At 54.2% G+C, this 13783-nt stretch overlaps 5 protein-coding genes across 5 annotated transcripts; 2 read left to right on the plus strand and 3 right to left on the minus strand.

The window, feature by feature from the left end:
* Positions 1-444: 444 nt before the first annotated feature.
* On the plus strand, positions 445-1790 carry DICSQDRAFT_49167 (uncharacterized protein; the record flags this gene model as incomplete). Its single annotated transcript, XM_007361534.1, has 2 exons — positions 445-1628; positions 1679-1790. The coding sequence occupies 2 exons, from the start codon at positions 445-447 to the stop codon at positions 1788-1790; spliced, it is 1296 nt and encodes a 431-aa protein (XP_007361596.1).
* Positions 1791-2085: 295 nt separating this feature from the next.
* On the minus strand, positions 2086-5626 carry DICSQDRAFT_48670 (vacuolar assembling protein VPS41; the record flags this gene model as incomplete). Its single annotated transcript, XM_007361535.1, has 10 exons — positions 2086-2161; positions 2219-2411; positions 2465-2897; positions 2952-3029; positions 3083-3193; positions 3263-3658; positions 3716-4744; positions 4813-5069; positions 5152-5293; positions 5351-5626. 10 exons carry the CDS (start codon positions 5624-5626, stop codon positions 2086-2088), a joined length of 2991 nt encoding a protein of 996 aa, XP_007361597.1.
* Positions 5627-5927: 301 nt separating this feature from the next.
* Positions 5928-8207, minus strand: DICSQDRAFT_177669 (PCI-domain-containing protein). The gene is made up of 9 exons (XM_007361536.1): positions 7978-8207; positions 7719-7924; positions 7508-7653; positions 7239-7458; positions 7075-7183; positions 6851-7022; positions 6308-6793; positions 6182-6250; positions 5928-6114 (listed from the first exon to the last, which is right to left on the minus strand). The coding sequence occupies exons 1-7, from the start codon at positions 8108-8110 to the stop codon at positions 6622-6624; spliced, it is 1158 nt and encodes a 385-aa protein (XP_007361598.1). The 5' UTR covers positions 8111-8207; the 3' UTR covers positions 5928-6114; positions 6182-6250; positions 6308-6621.
* Positions 8208-8333: 126 nt separating this feature from the next.
* DICSQDRAFT_98396 (PCI-domain-containing protein) lies at positions 8334-10187 on the plus strand. The gene is made up of 9 exons (XM_007361537.1): positions 8334-8486; positions 8546-8648; positions 8700-8782; positions 8836-8977; positions 9035-9188; positions 9251-9475; positions 9542-9689; positions 9749-10065; positions 10121-10187. Exons 1-9 carry the CDS (start codon positions 8402-8404, stop codon positions 10136-10138), a joined length of 1275 nt encoding a protein of 424 aa, XP_007361599.1. The 5' UTR covers positions 8334-8401; the 3' UTR covers positions 10139-10187.
* A 1870-nt stretch (positions 10188-12057) lies between these two features.
* Positions 12058-13466, minus strand: DICSQDRAFT_143685 (uncharacterized protein; the record flags this gene model as incomplete). Its single annotated transcript, XM_007361538.1, has 6 exons — positions 12058-12249; positions 12310-12597; positions 12649-12687; positions 12747-12933; positions 13091-13343; positions 13427-13466. The coding sequence occupies 6 exons, from the start codon at positions 13464-13466 to the stop codon at positions 12058-12060; spliced, it is 999 nt and encodes a 332-aa protein (XP_007361600.1).
* Between the last annotated feature and the right edge of the window lie 317 nt (positions 13467-13783).

Raw genomic sequence — 13783 nt, forward strand, 5'->3', positions numbered from 1 at the left:
AGTCGCGTCGCCCGGCTCTGTGCGGTACCGTTAGCCGTTGCCTTCGCTAACACCCATCTCTCATCCCCGGTCAACTCTAGGCGGAGTGTCATCATCACTGCCACGACGTAGTAGATAAAAGCGAAGACATTCCTTGACGAGACGCTCCTCGAAGGATTCATTTCGAACATGATCGACGCAAGATCGCGACAGCAGACGGGCTCTCGCTGCATACTTGCCCGCCTCCTCCGATTGCTTCCACTGCCAGTAGCCGGTAACTATCTTTCGGCTGCGATAAGAGGTACGAGCTTGCGCTTATCAACCTCAATCTCCCTCATGCTCACTTATCACACATTTTTTGCAACGTGGCGTACCTATATACCACCTCGCAAAGCGCACCCGAAGGATCAAGCCTCCGAATTCAGCCCTCGTAACAATCCCCAATCACCAACTCCGCCAGGTGCGATGACCATAGACAGGGACCCAAACCATCTGGCCAACATTGACCATCTCCCTTACGACGTCCTACTCCATATTCTCCGAATTCTTCCATCACGCGACATTGCTCACTTGCTGTCCTGCTGTCGGGGCCTACACGCTCTCGTGACCGAGGAGTCGATTTGGCGTAGTCTCTCAGCTGCCTACGGCCTCACCGATGTGATTCACTTCGGTGGTCGCTCTTGGTACACAGTATACACCCGGCTGCTACAGCCTTACGGGCCTATGCTGGGTTTGTGGGCCGGAGACCACGCCTACACGGGTGACGTCCTTGACATCCGTCTCGGCGTCGGGAGTACTCATCAGCCCGGTGGTATCGTCCTAGGCTGTTGGCGGTTCCCTTCCGTACAGCCTGAGGATCTTGATCGTCCGGAGATGCCAGAGCGTCCTATGTATACACCGCTCATTCATATCAGTCTCCCGTCCGTTGCGGCACCATACGGAGGCGTACAAGTTGCCTGTTGTACCAAACCCGGCACAACACCACCACATCAAGCTTACATCGAATTGTTTTCTTCTACCTCGCAGAGTCTCTTCTTGCACACTCGTCAGGGACGTTATTCCCATCCAGAGTTCCCTCCTCCTGAAATCCAGAATTTCGTTGATCAGCTGCGGTACCCCTATTTACCCCTCCGCGAGTCTACCGTCGTAGATCAAGGCCTATATTTAGCTCCGAATCCAAGAGGCTATGTCGTATACTCCGCGCCCACGAGCCACATCAAACCGCCAGCGATCTCCATCTCCTGCTCGCTGGGGTGCGTCAACCGTGCTCGTGCATTTCATGGATTCCAAGATGACGTGCCTTACCTCCCACGTTATTACCCTCTCCGACAACGAGCCTTGCCTGGAGTCGATCCCGCTACTCGAGAATGGCATCCTTCGTCCCTTGATGGCCTGTGGTTAGGTTCCCATGGACCGCACGGCACGGAATGCCTTTTCTTCCGCTGGGACGGCACTTTGTCTGTCCTGTACGCATGGAAGATCACCGGAGACTCCAACGTACCTCGCGGAGCACTCAGTTGGCGAGCGAACACAAGCGATCCTTATCCGATTTCAGAGTTGCCAGACTGGATACACGATAATGAAATCCCGAACTTGACGAACTCACGGTTCTTTGGGGGTTCAGGTCGGATCAGCGCACGCGGCTACCTGTAAGTATGTCCATTCTTCATGTCGTGTGGTAGCTCAAGCTGCTGTTTAGACCTTACCATTCGAACGAGATGGACATCATTCTGGTAGTTTGCGGAGCTGATGAGGTACGGACGGCGTGGATGGACTCGGGGGACGTAGCAGCTTATATCAGGCACGCATGAGTGCCATAACCACTGGTGGGTTGCACGTCTCGGCATGGGAAATCTTCCAATTACGCTGACGGACGTTCCGTGAAGCTCACGGAGCACTACTCCTGCTATATCGAGATATATTCCTTTGAGGGATCTACACCCTATTCAGTCGATGAGATCCAAGTTTCCATTCCAGAAGGACGATTCCGCGGACGGGGAAGCCAGCGGCCTGACAGCTTATCAGTGCAGAGACATTACTGTTAGACAACATGTAGGTTATGGGGAGCATGTGTAGGAATGAGATAGTATGTCCTACGCGATTCGATCAAGTCCGTTGCCCTTCGCTTCGCTTGTGGCATACTGGGCAACCTTGAGTAATCCTCGCGCGAAGGATGGCCGTGCTGTGTAGCCGAAGTCATCAGTCGGCAAACCAACAGGAGAAAGGAACAGACACGCACAACGCAACCTTGCCACTCAGACCCGGCTGGCCTCCAATCCCCATACCGACCAATGTTGGATCCGGTTGATGTGGCAGCTCTTCATCGTGCTGGACACAGTCGGCGTGCACGACATGACGACACAGGAAGAGAAGCGCAAGGCTATTGAGTCCTTGCCCAATCGGCTTGTTGCAGATCGGACATGGTGTCTTCGCTGTGATACGAGATATTTAGGTCGATCCCGAATTGGTATGTGGGGTGACTCACCACTGAGGAAGAAGCCGCTCGTCTGATTTCGATGTAGCTTCCGTGCGAAGTCTGCGCAGTCGCCGTTCATGATTGTCTGGCAGCCCTCCAGCAATGACACTTGCAGGTTGAAGTCGTGGAGGATCTTGATGAGGGCGCCCTTCAGACCAGGAATCTCCAGACCGTTCTTTATGCGGCGGATGAGACGAATAGGATCAATCTCGGCTCCAACGTTCTCCAGTAATCCGCGTATGAACGCCGGTCTTGTCTCCGAGTATCGCAAGAGGTCCTCCCAGAGGTCATCGTCGTGCTGCTCCTTGGCGAAATCAATAGCGCGATTGACGTCTCCTAGCCTCTCGATGATGAGATGTAGCGCCTTCTTATTATTGCCCATGCGTCCAAGAAGGAAGACCATCTCTAGTACGAGGTCGCGCTCGTTGCAAACTTTGTACGCCTAGAAGATATACTCGTCAATTAGGTGATCTTTGGCTTGCCCCCCATGACTTACCTCTTCTAAGCTATAGTACTGGCTGGCGCGCAGGAAATCAATGAGTTTGCGTGGGGCATACTCTGCATAGAGCTTGACCTGTGCGAGCAACATCAGCTTGGCATCTTGTGCCCTGTTCGGACTGACCTCACCTGGGTATCGGCGTATGAAGAGGTCAAGTGGGGGTCCTTCTGGAAGAGCGCATTCAAGTAGAGGTATAGATAATATGGCCGGTTCTGCAGCTGCTGCACAACACGAGTCATCTGTATCCATTGCCGGTCAGGAAACTCATCCGAGATCTCCCGGAAAGTGAAGGAACCTGAAAAACTCACGGGTATTGAGTGAATGTGATCGACCAGCAGCGTTATGGCCGCGGTTGGATCAGTATCGATGTCCTCCCCATCCTTCTTGCGCTTCTCCTGTAACTCCTGATCGAACTCGACGAGGAGCAGAGCTTGGTCCTGCACGTCCGTGAAGAGGTTGTTCTCTCGAATGAGATCGAACACATTTGGACGACGTAAGCGGAGGAAGTACGGGAGTGCTTTGCCTGGCTGGCGGTTGAGTGTGTAGAGCTCCGCGAGGCACTCCATGAGAATGACCGTATCCGGCCCGTCAGGCTTCTTAGACGAAGACGACGGCGCACGGTCAAGTTCGGATTGGACGGCTACGATGACGGCGGAAATGTCGTAGATACCCTTCGGCCATGTCTTGATCGTTTGCAGTAGCGTCTAGAAACCAAGTCTTAGCACAAACCCTCATTTCTAGCTATATGCGCATCATCCTACCTGTCGATCGTGTTGAAGAAAGTGTGCAAGGATCATCTCATACACCAGATGTCCCAAAGTCGGCGACTCCGTCGGGACGAACGGGATGATCGCCTGTAATTGGTGCTTCTGCGCAAATACGAAGATCCAATCTTCCCATCGTTTCGTGTCATGGCCGCAGACCTTCGGGCACAAGCGCGCCGCCTTGACGAAGTCGCCCTCGCCGACGAGGTGCTCTACGTAGCGTTGCCCGATCTGCACCGCGTCCAGCTCGTCCTTTTCCGCCTTGGTCACGCCAGGTTCTTCGTGCCCCATGCGCTCGATGACGTCGAGCGCCTCTTCGTACCGCTTCCGCTCGACGAGCCATGCGACGTGGTCGCGCCAGTCGCGCGGCTTCACTACGACGATATCACGGGGACTACAGACGATGTAGTACCTCTCTCCACCTTGTGCAGCGCCGGGAGGGCCCTTAGCTGGGGCGGCCTCGATGTCTACGAGGACATAGTCGTTACATCCCCATCGTTCGTAGCCAGAGATGCCGAGTGCGTCCGCAGAGAGCTCCTCACCCGAGCGCGAGATGATACGGAGCTCGGGGCGTTCTGCGAGCTTGCGCGCCTGCTCCGCCCGATCTGCCGTCGCTTCGTTTCCAGTAAGGAGTGAGGTATCGGGTGGCGTGTACGCGAGGATGAGGAACGAAGTCAGAATAGGGGACACCGTCGAGCGCACTGAGCCGTTTTTCACGAGGGCATCATGGGTTTGGACGGCAGAAGGGGATCGAGTCATGAGATGGGGAACGATGCCGGAGATCATACAGTCGAGCTGGAAGACAGCAGTGATCTCGACGAGCAGAGGAGGGAGATTGGAGCCAGAGGACTTGCGGGGGCGCGCGCGGACGCGCGCAACCTTGATGTGGTCCGCCCAACCAATAAGGAGCGTGTTCTCGTCTTGCCAATGGAGCGTGCACTTGAACAGGTCTGCACGCGGGCTGTCGGCCGGCCGGTCGATGAACGTTATGCGACTCTGCGAATGCGTGTCGTAGATCTTGACGCCCTGGGGGACGCGACGCGAGATGTAATCAGAGAGAGGGTCACGCGCGCGGACGAGATGGGGAAGCGTACGAGGTCGTTCGCCCATGCAATGAGATTGTCGCGCCACCGGACTTGCCAGACGGGCCCCTCGCCAGAGTGGAGGATCGTCTCCTTGTATCCAAGCCAGCCTTTCTCGTGCAGGACGAGGTTACCAGCCATGCCACCTGAGACGACCGAACGCGTACTGCTCTTCGCGAAGCTGGGTTCGAGGGCGACAGTGCGGAGTGGACGTTTCATATTGAAAACGTATGTCTCGGGGTTGGACAGGGAATATACTGCGACCTGTCCTGAGGGCAGCAAAGAGGCCCCGTATAGTCAGCCATTGCACAAGCACATACTGCGAGCCTTGGAAAGGTGAGGTAAGCTTACCGTCTATCGAAGCTGTGGCTATCCAATCGCCTGTGCTATCCATAGATATGTCAAGGATGGATGCAGTATGCGCCGCGAAGGATTTGACCGGCTGGCCAGCCAAGTCGAGTACATGTAGCTTTCCCCCATGTGTTCCAAGAGCCTGACGTAACATGTCAATCTTAACAAACCTTCTGACGGAGAGAACGGATAGACAGACCAGATGCTGGTTCGAATAAGCGAGCGCAGATGCGGAGTCCTTCTGTAGGAGCTGATGCGCAATGCCTCCAAGACGTTCGTACTTGAGCGCGGGCTCGTCATCGTCGTCGTCGTCGTCTTCCTCACCCTCATCCTCTTCCTCTTCATCTGTGGCCTCTTCCTCGCTCTCTTCCCCCTCGCTCTCCTCAGTCTCATTCTCATTCTCCACATGCGCTTCACCATTCTCATGCGACTTCACCTCTTCGTTGTGTTCATCCTCGTCGCTCGCCTCAGTCATGTTGTCCGGACTCGCAGAGATCAGCCCAGCACGCTGTTCCTGACTTAGGTTCCCGTTCTGGTGCTCCAGTGCAGGATCGTTAGGCTCCGCAGACATCCCGCTCTCTAGCTAGCCTCGCGAGCAATTCAGACAACCATAGACACAGACACCAAGCAGTAAACACAGGGCTCGGGAGCGCAGGGAAAGCAGCAGGAAGCCTGAGAGTGGGAGGCGCGAGGATGACGCGCGGTCAATGAGGTCAAGACGATCGCGGAGGCGCCCTCACAGCAGCCAGACCTCGGCCTCTACCTTCACCCTGAGCTTGCACTCGGACGACCATGCCAGCCTTTCCCTCAAATCCGCTCAACGAGGCCGCGTACAGCAGGCTCTTTAGGCGATATCCGGCCCTGTTTGGGGTGCCGTTCGTGCTGCTCATCGTTGGGGCATCGTTCGGCATGCAGCAGTTCACCCAGACGCGGTATGATCTACATTCCCAAAAAGTGACGGCAGTACGTCTCTGTCCTTCATACCACCTCGTTCAGTTCGAGGGACTCATTTATGCGTTATTCGTCGCAGCTGAATAAGGAGCAAGAGTTGGGTCTGCAGAAGAACCGGAAACAGTTCGACATCCGGGAGGAGTATTTTGTGAGCCCCTCGCCCTATAACGCGGATCTATTCCAAGACATCTCATCTTGCATACAGAAACTAAGCTCTACGGCAGCCGAAGACTGGGAGCCGAAGCGCATACAGCGTCCAAAGGGCGTCCCAGATTGGGGCGTACCACCAGAAGAGCCCCCTCAGAAGCGACCATGAACCCGTCCCCTTATCCTATCTCTCACCTGCGACTTTCCTCTGCATCCATATGAAGGCCATCACTACCGGAATAATGTTGTAATCTTAGCCATTCTCGTACGCAGTGCACTGAAGCACCCTCACAATCCGTCAAGCTTCTAGCGACCTTTGTCCCCGAAAGCTATCTATAACACATGTGGAAAGTCGGTCCGTACACTGCTCGTTCAGTACAACACCTTGCTCAGTCTCTGCACCGCGTTCAAGAGGATGTCGCCTTGGCGGACGACGGTCTCGTACTGCGCGTTCTTAACCGATGGCCGGTTGGTCTCGACGACGCCGTTAACCTTATCGATCGTACAGTGTAGTCGGCCAGAGGCGATGAATCGCGAGAGCTCGCTGTGACCAACGATCAATATCTGTTCAGACGGCAAATAGAAGGACTGAAAGGCGTACTTGTCGACAAAGTGGATGCTCACGCCGAACGACCGGGCAAGACTGTCGAGGGTGAGGCTGCGGTAGGACTCCAAAAGCTGGTTATATGCGAGGATGCGCATCTCCCGGACGTAGTAGCGGCTGTGCGGTGCGAGGAGGCGGTTGGGCTTGAGATGTGTTTGCTCGAGCGCGGCTGTATGCCAGTTTAGCAGAGACACGATCGTGCTAAGACAGAGTAAGCGCACCGAGCGCGACGAAAAACTTGTCGTAATGCGAATCATAGAGATTCTTCATCAGGTCGGAAAGTGTGGGAAGTTCTGGCAGGACTTGGATGACTTCAGGAGCCGCGATGAGCTATGGAAGCGCGTTTTAGAGAAGCCAAACCCGGAACGTGGCTACATACACGTACCTTCTTCTTGAGATCCGGTCGGCTCAGGGTGAGCACATTGGCAATAATGGTTGACGCGACGAAGTCGTTGTAAGAAATGAGCTCTGTCGCCGTGAATGTTGACAGCGCGTCGAGGAGCAGCTCGCCACCACGCTTGAATTGTCGGATGGAAAGTAGATGGAGACCACGGTAGACCTTCAGACGGTTCCTCCGGTCCCAATCTCCGCCCTTCTCTACCAGTCTGTAAGGGTATATAGTAAGAGAACTCATTGAAACGACAGCAAACGTACTCTTCTGCCTGCTGCAGGTTCTGCGTGATCAGGTCATGGTCACCGTAGAAGAAACCGATCCGGATGAGGGTCAGGACGATGTCTATCCTTGAACCCAGTCCTGGCGTCTTCTCCAACGCGAGCTTCTGAGCCTCAATTGCCTTGTCCTGGACAGTATCGCATGGCCTATAAATTGACAACATAAGATATAGCCAGACACAAAGGGACATACCTTGTCTCCGATCCTCGTCAAGTAGTTCGCACGAGCGCGAAGTGCGTCTGCGATGTCCGTTTCGCCCTCAGTCTTTTTCGCCTCTTCTAGCCGCTCCTCAATCTTGTCCAGCTCGTCCTTGTTCTCCTTCTCCATACGGTCAAGGAGGGACTGATCTAGAGGCAAGGCGGAGGTCGAGATGACTATTCGGTAGTATGGTGCCATTTCTACGCAACGCATTCAGATGTACGCTCTCAGGGCACAGAGTCTCAAGACTCACGGTCAGCCTGGATGCCCTCAAGGAGGGACTTACGCGCGTTCTCATGGAGGTGCGCGAGGGATGGCGAGGAGAGGACGAAGTAGTCCTGTGCCAGAGAGAGATTCGGGATCGGGAGTACCAAGTCTTCGGCCATTTTTGCGGCTCAGCGGAGGTTATCAACAGTGTTTCCAACAGTGGTTTAGGCGAGCAGCACGACGAGAGCAGCGAGGACGGTCAGTGGAAAGCAGTCGAGATTCGACACTGGAGGTACTGGCAGTCGGTCGGCGCCTGCAAGCGACGCGTCAGTACCGCGAAGGTTCCCACGCTCCTCGACGCGTCACCTCGCGTGCGTTCCCTCCCTACCGGCCACTGAGCCTCTCACTTCGGCGTACTCGCTCTCGTTCCCTACAGCTGCTTTCCACCCGCTTCACGTTTAAGCAAAACTATGCCGACGAAGGAGGAACTGCTGAACCAGGCACAATCGTTGTCCGACCCGAAGCGCGCGGAGGTCCTTTACAAGGAGATTCTGGGTGAGCTCTGACAGATACATTGCCTGCAGCCGGCTTGGGACTCACCTCGCGATACCAAGCATCGCCGATCAGCGAGCATGCTTCTGTAGAGGAAAAGGAGGCTGAACTCCGCCACCAGGAAACCGCCCTGGTTAAGCTCGGAGAGCTATACCGGGACCAGAAGTGCGTACCTCCCTTGTGGCTGAAGCCCACGACACTAAGTATATGTTGTAGCAATGCAAAGGGCGTTGCCGAGGTCATCACTCTGTCGCGCTCCTTTGTGTCTTCCACCGCGAAGGCGAAGACAGCCAAACTCAGTACGTCCCATTCTGTTCCCTCCCAAAGGTCCTGAGTAACCCCAAGTATATAGTCCGAACGCTCCTCGATTGCTTCAATACCATTCCAGATAGCCAGAAGATCCAAATCGATGTCTTGCAGGAGAACATTGAGTGGGCGAAGCGGGAGAAGCGGATATTCTTGAAGCACAGTCTAGAGACCCGGCTTGTCGGCCTGTAAGCACTGTCCCCCCTCCTACCCGTTCTTCCAATCTCAAGAGGTTCACTCTGTAGGCAGCTTGATACGCAACAATACAAGCCTGCGCTCTCTTTGATCGAGTCGCTGCTTACTGAGCTGAAGCGACTGGACGACAAACTTGTCCTTACAGAGGTCCACCTCCTTGAGAGTCGAGTGTATCGCGGAATTGGCAACCTCGCGAAGGCGAAGGTATACCTTCTATGCGGTGCTAGTCTTCAATTCATGCTCACCTCTGGTTCTCTTGGCTACAGGCTGCACTGACTTCCTCGCGTACGGCCGCGAACTCAATATACTGCCCGCCCCAACTCCAAGCGCGTTTGGATCTCCAGTCCGGTATCCTCCACGCAGAAGACAAGGACTACACTACCGCATATTCCTACTTCTACGAGACCTTCGAGAACCTGAGCACACAAGATGACCCAAGTGCACTCGGCGCGCTCAAGTACATGCTTCTCTGCAAGGTTATGTTGAACCTGGTACGTTTCGGCGATATATCGAGCTCCAAAGGGTACAAACTGATTTATTGCCGTTCCGCGCTCAAGCCCGAAGATGTGACATCATTGCTTTCCATCAAGCTTGCGTCCAGGTACGCCCAGCTCCGAGACGTCGAGAGCATGCGTGCCATCGCACGGGCTCACCAGAAGCGGAATCTTGCCGACTTCGAGAAGGCACTCAAGGACTACCAGCAAGGTCAGTGTCGCGTGTTCGCGTTCACAAATATACATATCTGACGCCCCGTGCATCATCAGAGCTCTCGTCGGACACCACGATTCGCACACACCTCTCTGCATTGTACGACACCCTTCTCGAGCAGAACCTCCTTCGGATTGTCGAGCCCTACTCGGTCGTCGAGATCGAGTACATCGCTCAACAAGTCGGACAGGGACGGCAGGCGGTCGAGCTCAAGCTATCACAGATGATCCTCGACAAGGTGTTCCATGGAGTGCTCGACCAAGGTCGGGGATGCCTTCTCATCTTCGAGGAGCCTGAGGCGGATAGGACGTACGGTGCAGCGATTGACACGCTGGAGCAGGTCGGCAAGGTCGTGGATTCACTATACGCAAAGGTACGCTGCTTCGCGCCATGCGCTTGTGTCTTGGTACTCACGCCATCGTGTACAGACTGTAAAACTAGCATAGGGCCCATGTATCTCGTAGTGTCTGTGCATACGTCATTCTCCTCTATCGCCCCTGGTTTGCGCCCGACCGTTCGATTGAATCATGACAGCTGGGGATTTTCGGGATGTTTGCCCCACCTTTGTTTCTTGTTGTACCAAGAGCAAGGTATGCCATGGCTTCTGTCTGCCAACTCCGGATTGGGGCTCGTGGAGTCCAATGGTCCAAAGGTCGCCACAAAGCCATACATGAGGTTGAGGATGTACGGGTTCCGATACTAAGGTGGTGCGTGCAGTACGTCCTGCCTCGTCTGTTGAGATGTTGTCTGCATATAGGTGCAATGATGGCTGGCTTCCGCCAAATGTTCTGCTCTCCCAGGGTCATATCGCGAGCCTACGTTTCAAGCAAGACCAAATGAATTGACCCAAATTTATTCTCTCAATGATAAAATTCCTCTAGAGCGGGCGACTCCTGGTGAGTATCGATCACCATGAGGGCCTCATGAACATGATTTGCAGGCATACGAGCGAAACCTCATTGATAATCCTTGGTCTCTCATACAGGTTTATACACTACTGTACAACGTCGACTACATCTTCGCAAAACAGGGACAACGGTATTCATAGGTCGAGGGTGGCTCGTGCTTTCGGGCGATGGTCAGCCTCTTCAGATTAACCCTTATTCAGGTACGGCCGGGCCCTGATAGCAAGGTGATGAACTGAGGATTATAGACACATTTGCAAGCTCACCGAGTCCGCCTTGCTGTTCCAGGGTATTCTGGGGTCTGAGGAGGGTTATCATCCCTCAGGGCGTTCCTGATGACGGTATGAGGAGGAGGCAAAGTAAGCGCGTCCCTTGAGTTGACGGGGAAGGCGCATCAGCAACACATACATAAACATATCGTGCGAGGTTGTCCTCACCGGGTACGCTCTAGGTCCACGGGCAAGATATCCCGTCTTTGACCGTTCGAATACTCCAAACCAAGCAACTCCTGTGCATAACAGGGATGCAGTTAGTGATAGGTGCGTCCAGCGCCCAAACCTGGAACCACCCACCCCTCTGGTGCTTTCGATGACATCAATAGCTTCGCCGACATAGCTTACGTTGTTCTCGACATATCTGAGGCGCTGGCCCTGGTGATACAGTCCCATTAGGTGCACAACTCAATCCCTTACCATGAGCCGTTGCTACATATACGTACCACAGGGCCCCACTTTCTCGAGGCCGTCGCGGGCTGCTGGGGCTGCTGCTGTCCGTTCCCGTTGACGCCATAGCCACCATAACCAGACCACTGCGTGGTCGTCGTAGCGTATGCTTGCATTCCTGGTCAACAAAGGTGAGGCATGAAAGCGACGTCACTAATTCATAACGTACCAGTACTAAGGAGTGCATTCGGGTGTACAGAGGATGGGTTTTGTCCTGGGGGCAACCCGCACATCCGACCCCTTTTATGCCGCCAGATCCAGCGGCGGCACAGTTACCGACAGACAGGCATAAGAGTACGAAGGCCAAGCTCAGGTTCGATCTCCAAGGTGGACCCACAACAACTCCCTACCCCAAATCGCCTATACAGGGATTACCTTGAGCTTGCCATCCGAGTACACAAGAAGGTGCACAGTAGCGTGCGTGTCTGCGAGCAACCGCGTTGCAGTGTGGTTCGGTACACGCCGCCGAGACAGACTAGCCATACCCAGTGCGACAATCTGCAAGGCAAGTAAACGGATTTGGTCGCGGTGTGAACTTGCCACCGTTGTTGACTCGCTCCTCTGTCAGATTCATCGTTGATAGCTGCGCATACGCAGATCGTTCATGATCCGATTTGTTGAGGGAATGAAGGTACTTCTCTTACAAATCCGTCATGCACAGTATATCCCTTCTGAGCCATACCGAGGGGGTACATATTAGACATCTACAAACAAGTGGAAAAGCTGACATTTCAGACGTCATTGGGAACCAAATACGGCCGCGGGCCGTCGTCTGTCCGGCACTAGTTCCGGAGGAAAGACAAGATCTTTAGGCGGTATGGAGGCAACCACGTTGAGGAGAGTTTTCATTGCCTGGTATGCAGTAGGTCGCGTGGTGGGATCTGGGTCCACCATCGACGTCAATTCAGCATCGATTTCCGGGATTGTACTCTATATTCTGAGAGGTCATGTTGGCTAGATAGCGGGGCTGTACTCAATGCAACAGCGCACCTTGAAGTCATTGAAACTCGTTCCGAGTTGCCATACGTCCAGCTTGAACGGATCATACGGCCTGCCTGAGTCCACTTCAGGCGGCATGGGACGCCCACTAGGCCCTGGGAGCGATCCGCCAGATGGTCGTCCTATGCATACACGCTTCTCTTGTGGAACATCCTTAGTGAAGTGGATGGCAATTTCGAAGTCATTCACGTAGACACGAGGTCGAGAGGGAGGCGTGTCATATTCGAAGCGTAGGGACTCCGGGATCCATTGGATCAAGAAGTTATCCTTGAATGCATCCTAATGTCCAGATTATCAGATTCGCAGTCATCGCACAATGAAAGAATGTACCCTGTGAGCGATGCCGAAGTGATGCAAGAAGACGAGGCCCTGAACATGATCATGAAGTGAGCTACCACACTGTGTCTGCTAGTTGACGGCCCTCGTACCTCTAAACACTGCGCAAGCATGTCCAAAATATCACCCACAGACGCTTCAGCAAAACTGTTGCAGGCATCTAGACAGGAGCATGCGACCTTGGGGAAGACGCCGAATGTGATGTCCCCCAAGTCCATCAAGCCAAGCAAAGGCAACATGTGGTTGGAACTCATAAGACTGTATTTCCCCCTTGAACGTCTGTAGCAGTTTCACATGCTCTCTACCCTCACCGCCAATCGCGAGCACCGGTATCACTACGTCTCGCCCATCGGATGCGCGAGCGGCTCGGGTTAGAGCATTCTATGGACGGGTCAACGGACTGCTTATCAGATTGAAGAAAAGGCCTACCCTATACTGGTAGACAAGGAGTTCTGTAATGCTTCTGGGGTCGTCTGTGAAAGCACGAAGAGGACTCGAATACATGTACCCGTTGGGAACCACTCCGGCTCTACTAGGTGCCGTCGTTAAAAACAGATACTCATACTCCCATAGGGTATATCCACGCTCCGCGAGGAAGCCGCTGAGATCCTTCCAAATTGCTTCCATGAATTTGCGATCCCTTTCTTCACCGGAGGGACCCCGCCAGGTTTTGAGATCGGGAGGCAGCACTGTGAGACAGAGGGCTGTGGAAAACCCCGGGTGGGCAACCGAGGAAAATGCCCTGTCGTGCCTGGGAAACGTGCTCCGAAACCTCGGTTAGACCTGGCTTTTCGGACGAGGAAAAAGGACATCGAAATGACCGATTTCCACGGTCAATTTGGCGTGGTCTCGGACAGGAGAAAACCCCAGGTTTGACCGTGTGTTGGAAAAGCAGGATTTACACCTGTGGAACAGGGGAATTTGCGCGGTTTCCGAGTGCTAGATTCTCGCTCACCGCAGGATATCGATAGGACATCACTCGTAACGCAGTGCGATAATGCCTCAAAACACGCTGCAGAATGCAGCTTTACAGTCTCATTACGGCGCGCTGAGTACATAGTACATATGGGGGTCCAAAGTATAATACAAGCCCGTGACCCTCCAGACTTCTCATTGGCCACATCCTCCT

The sequence above is a fragment of the Dichomitus squalens genome (assembly GCF_000275845.1).
Source record: "Dichomitus squalens LYAD-421 SS1 unplaced genomic scaffold DICSQscaffold_2, whole genome shotgun sequence".
Lineage (NCBI taxonomy): Eukaryota > Fungi > Basidiomycota > Agaricomycetes > Polyporales > Polyporaceae > Dichomitus > Dichomitus squalens.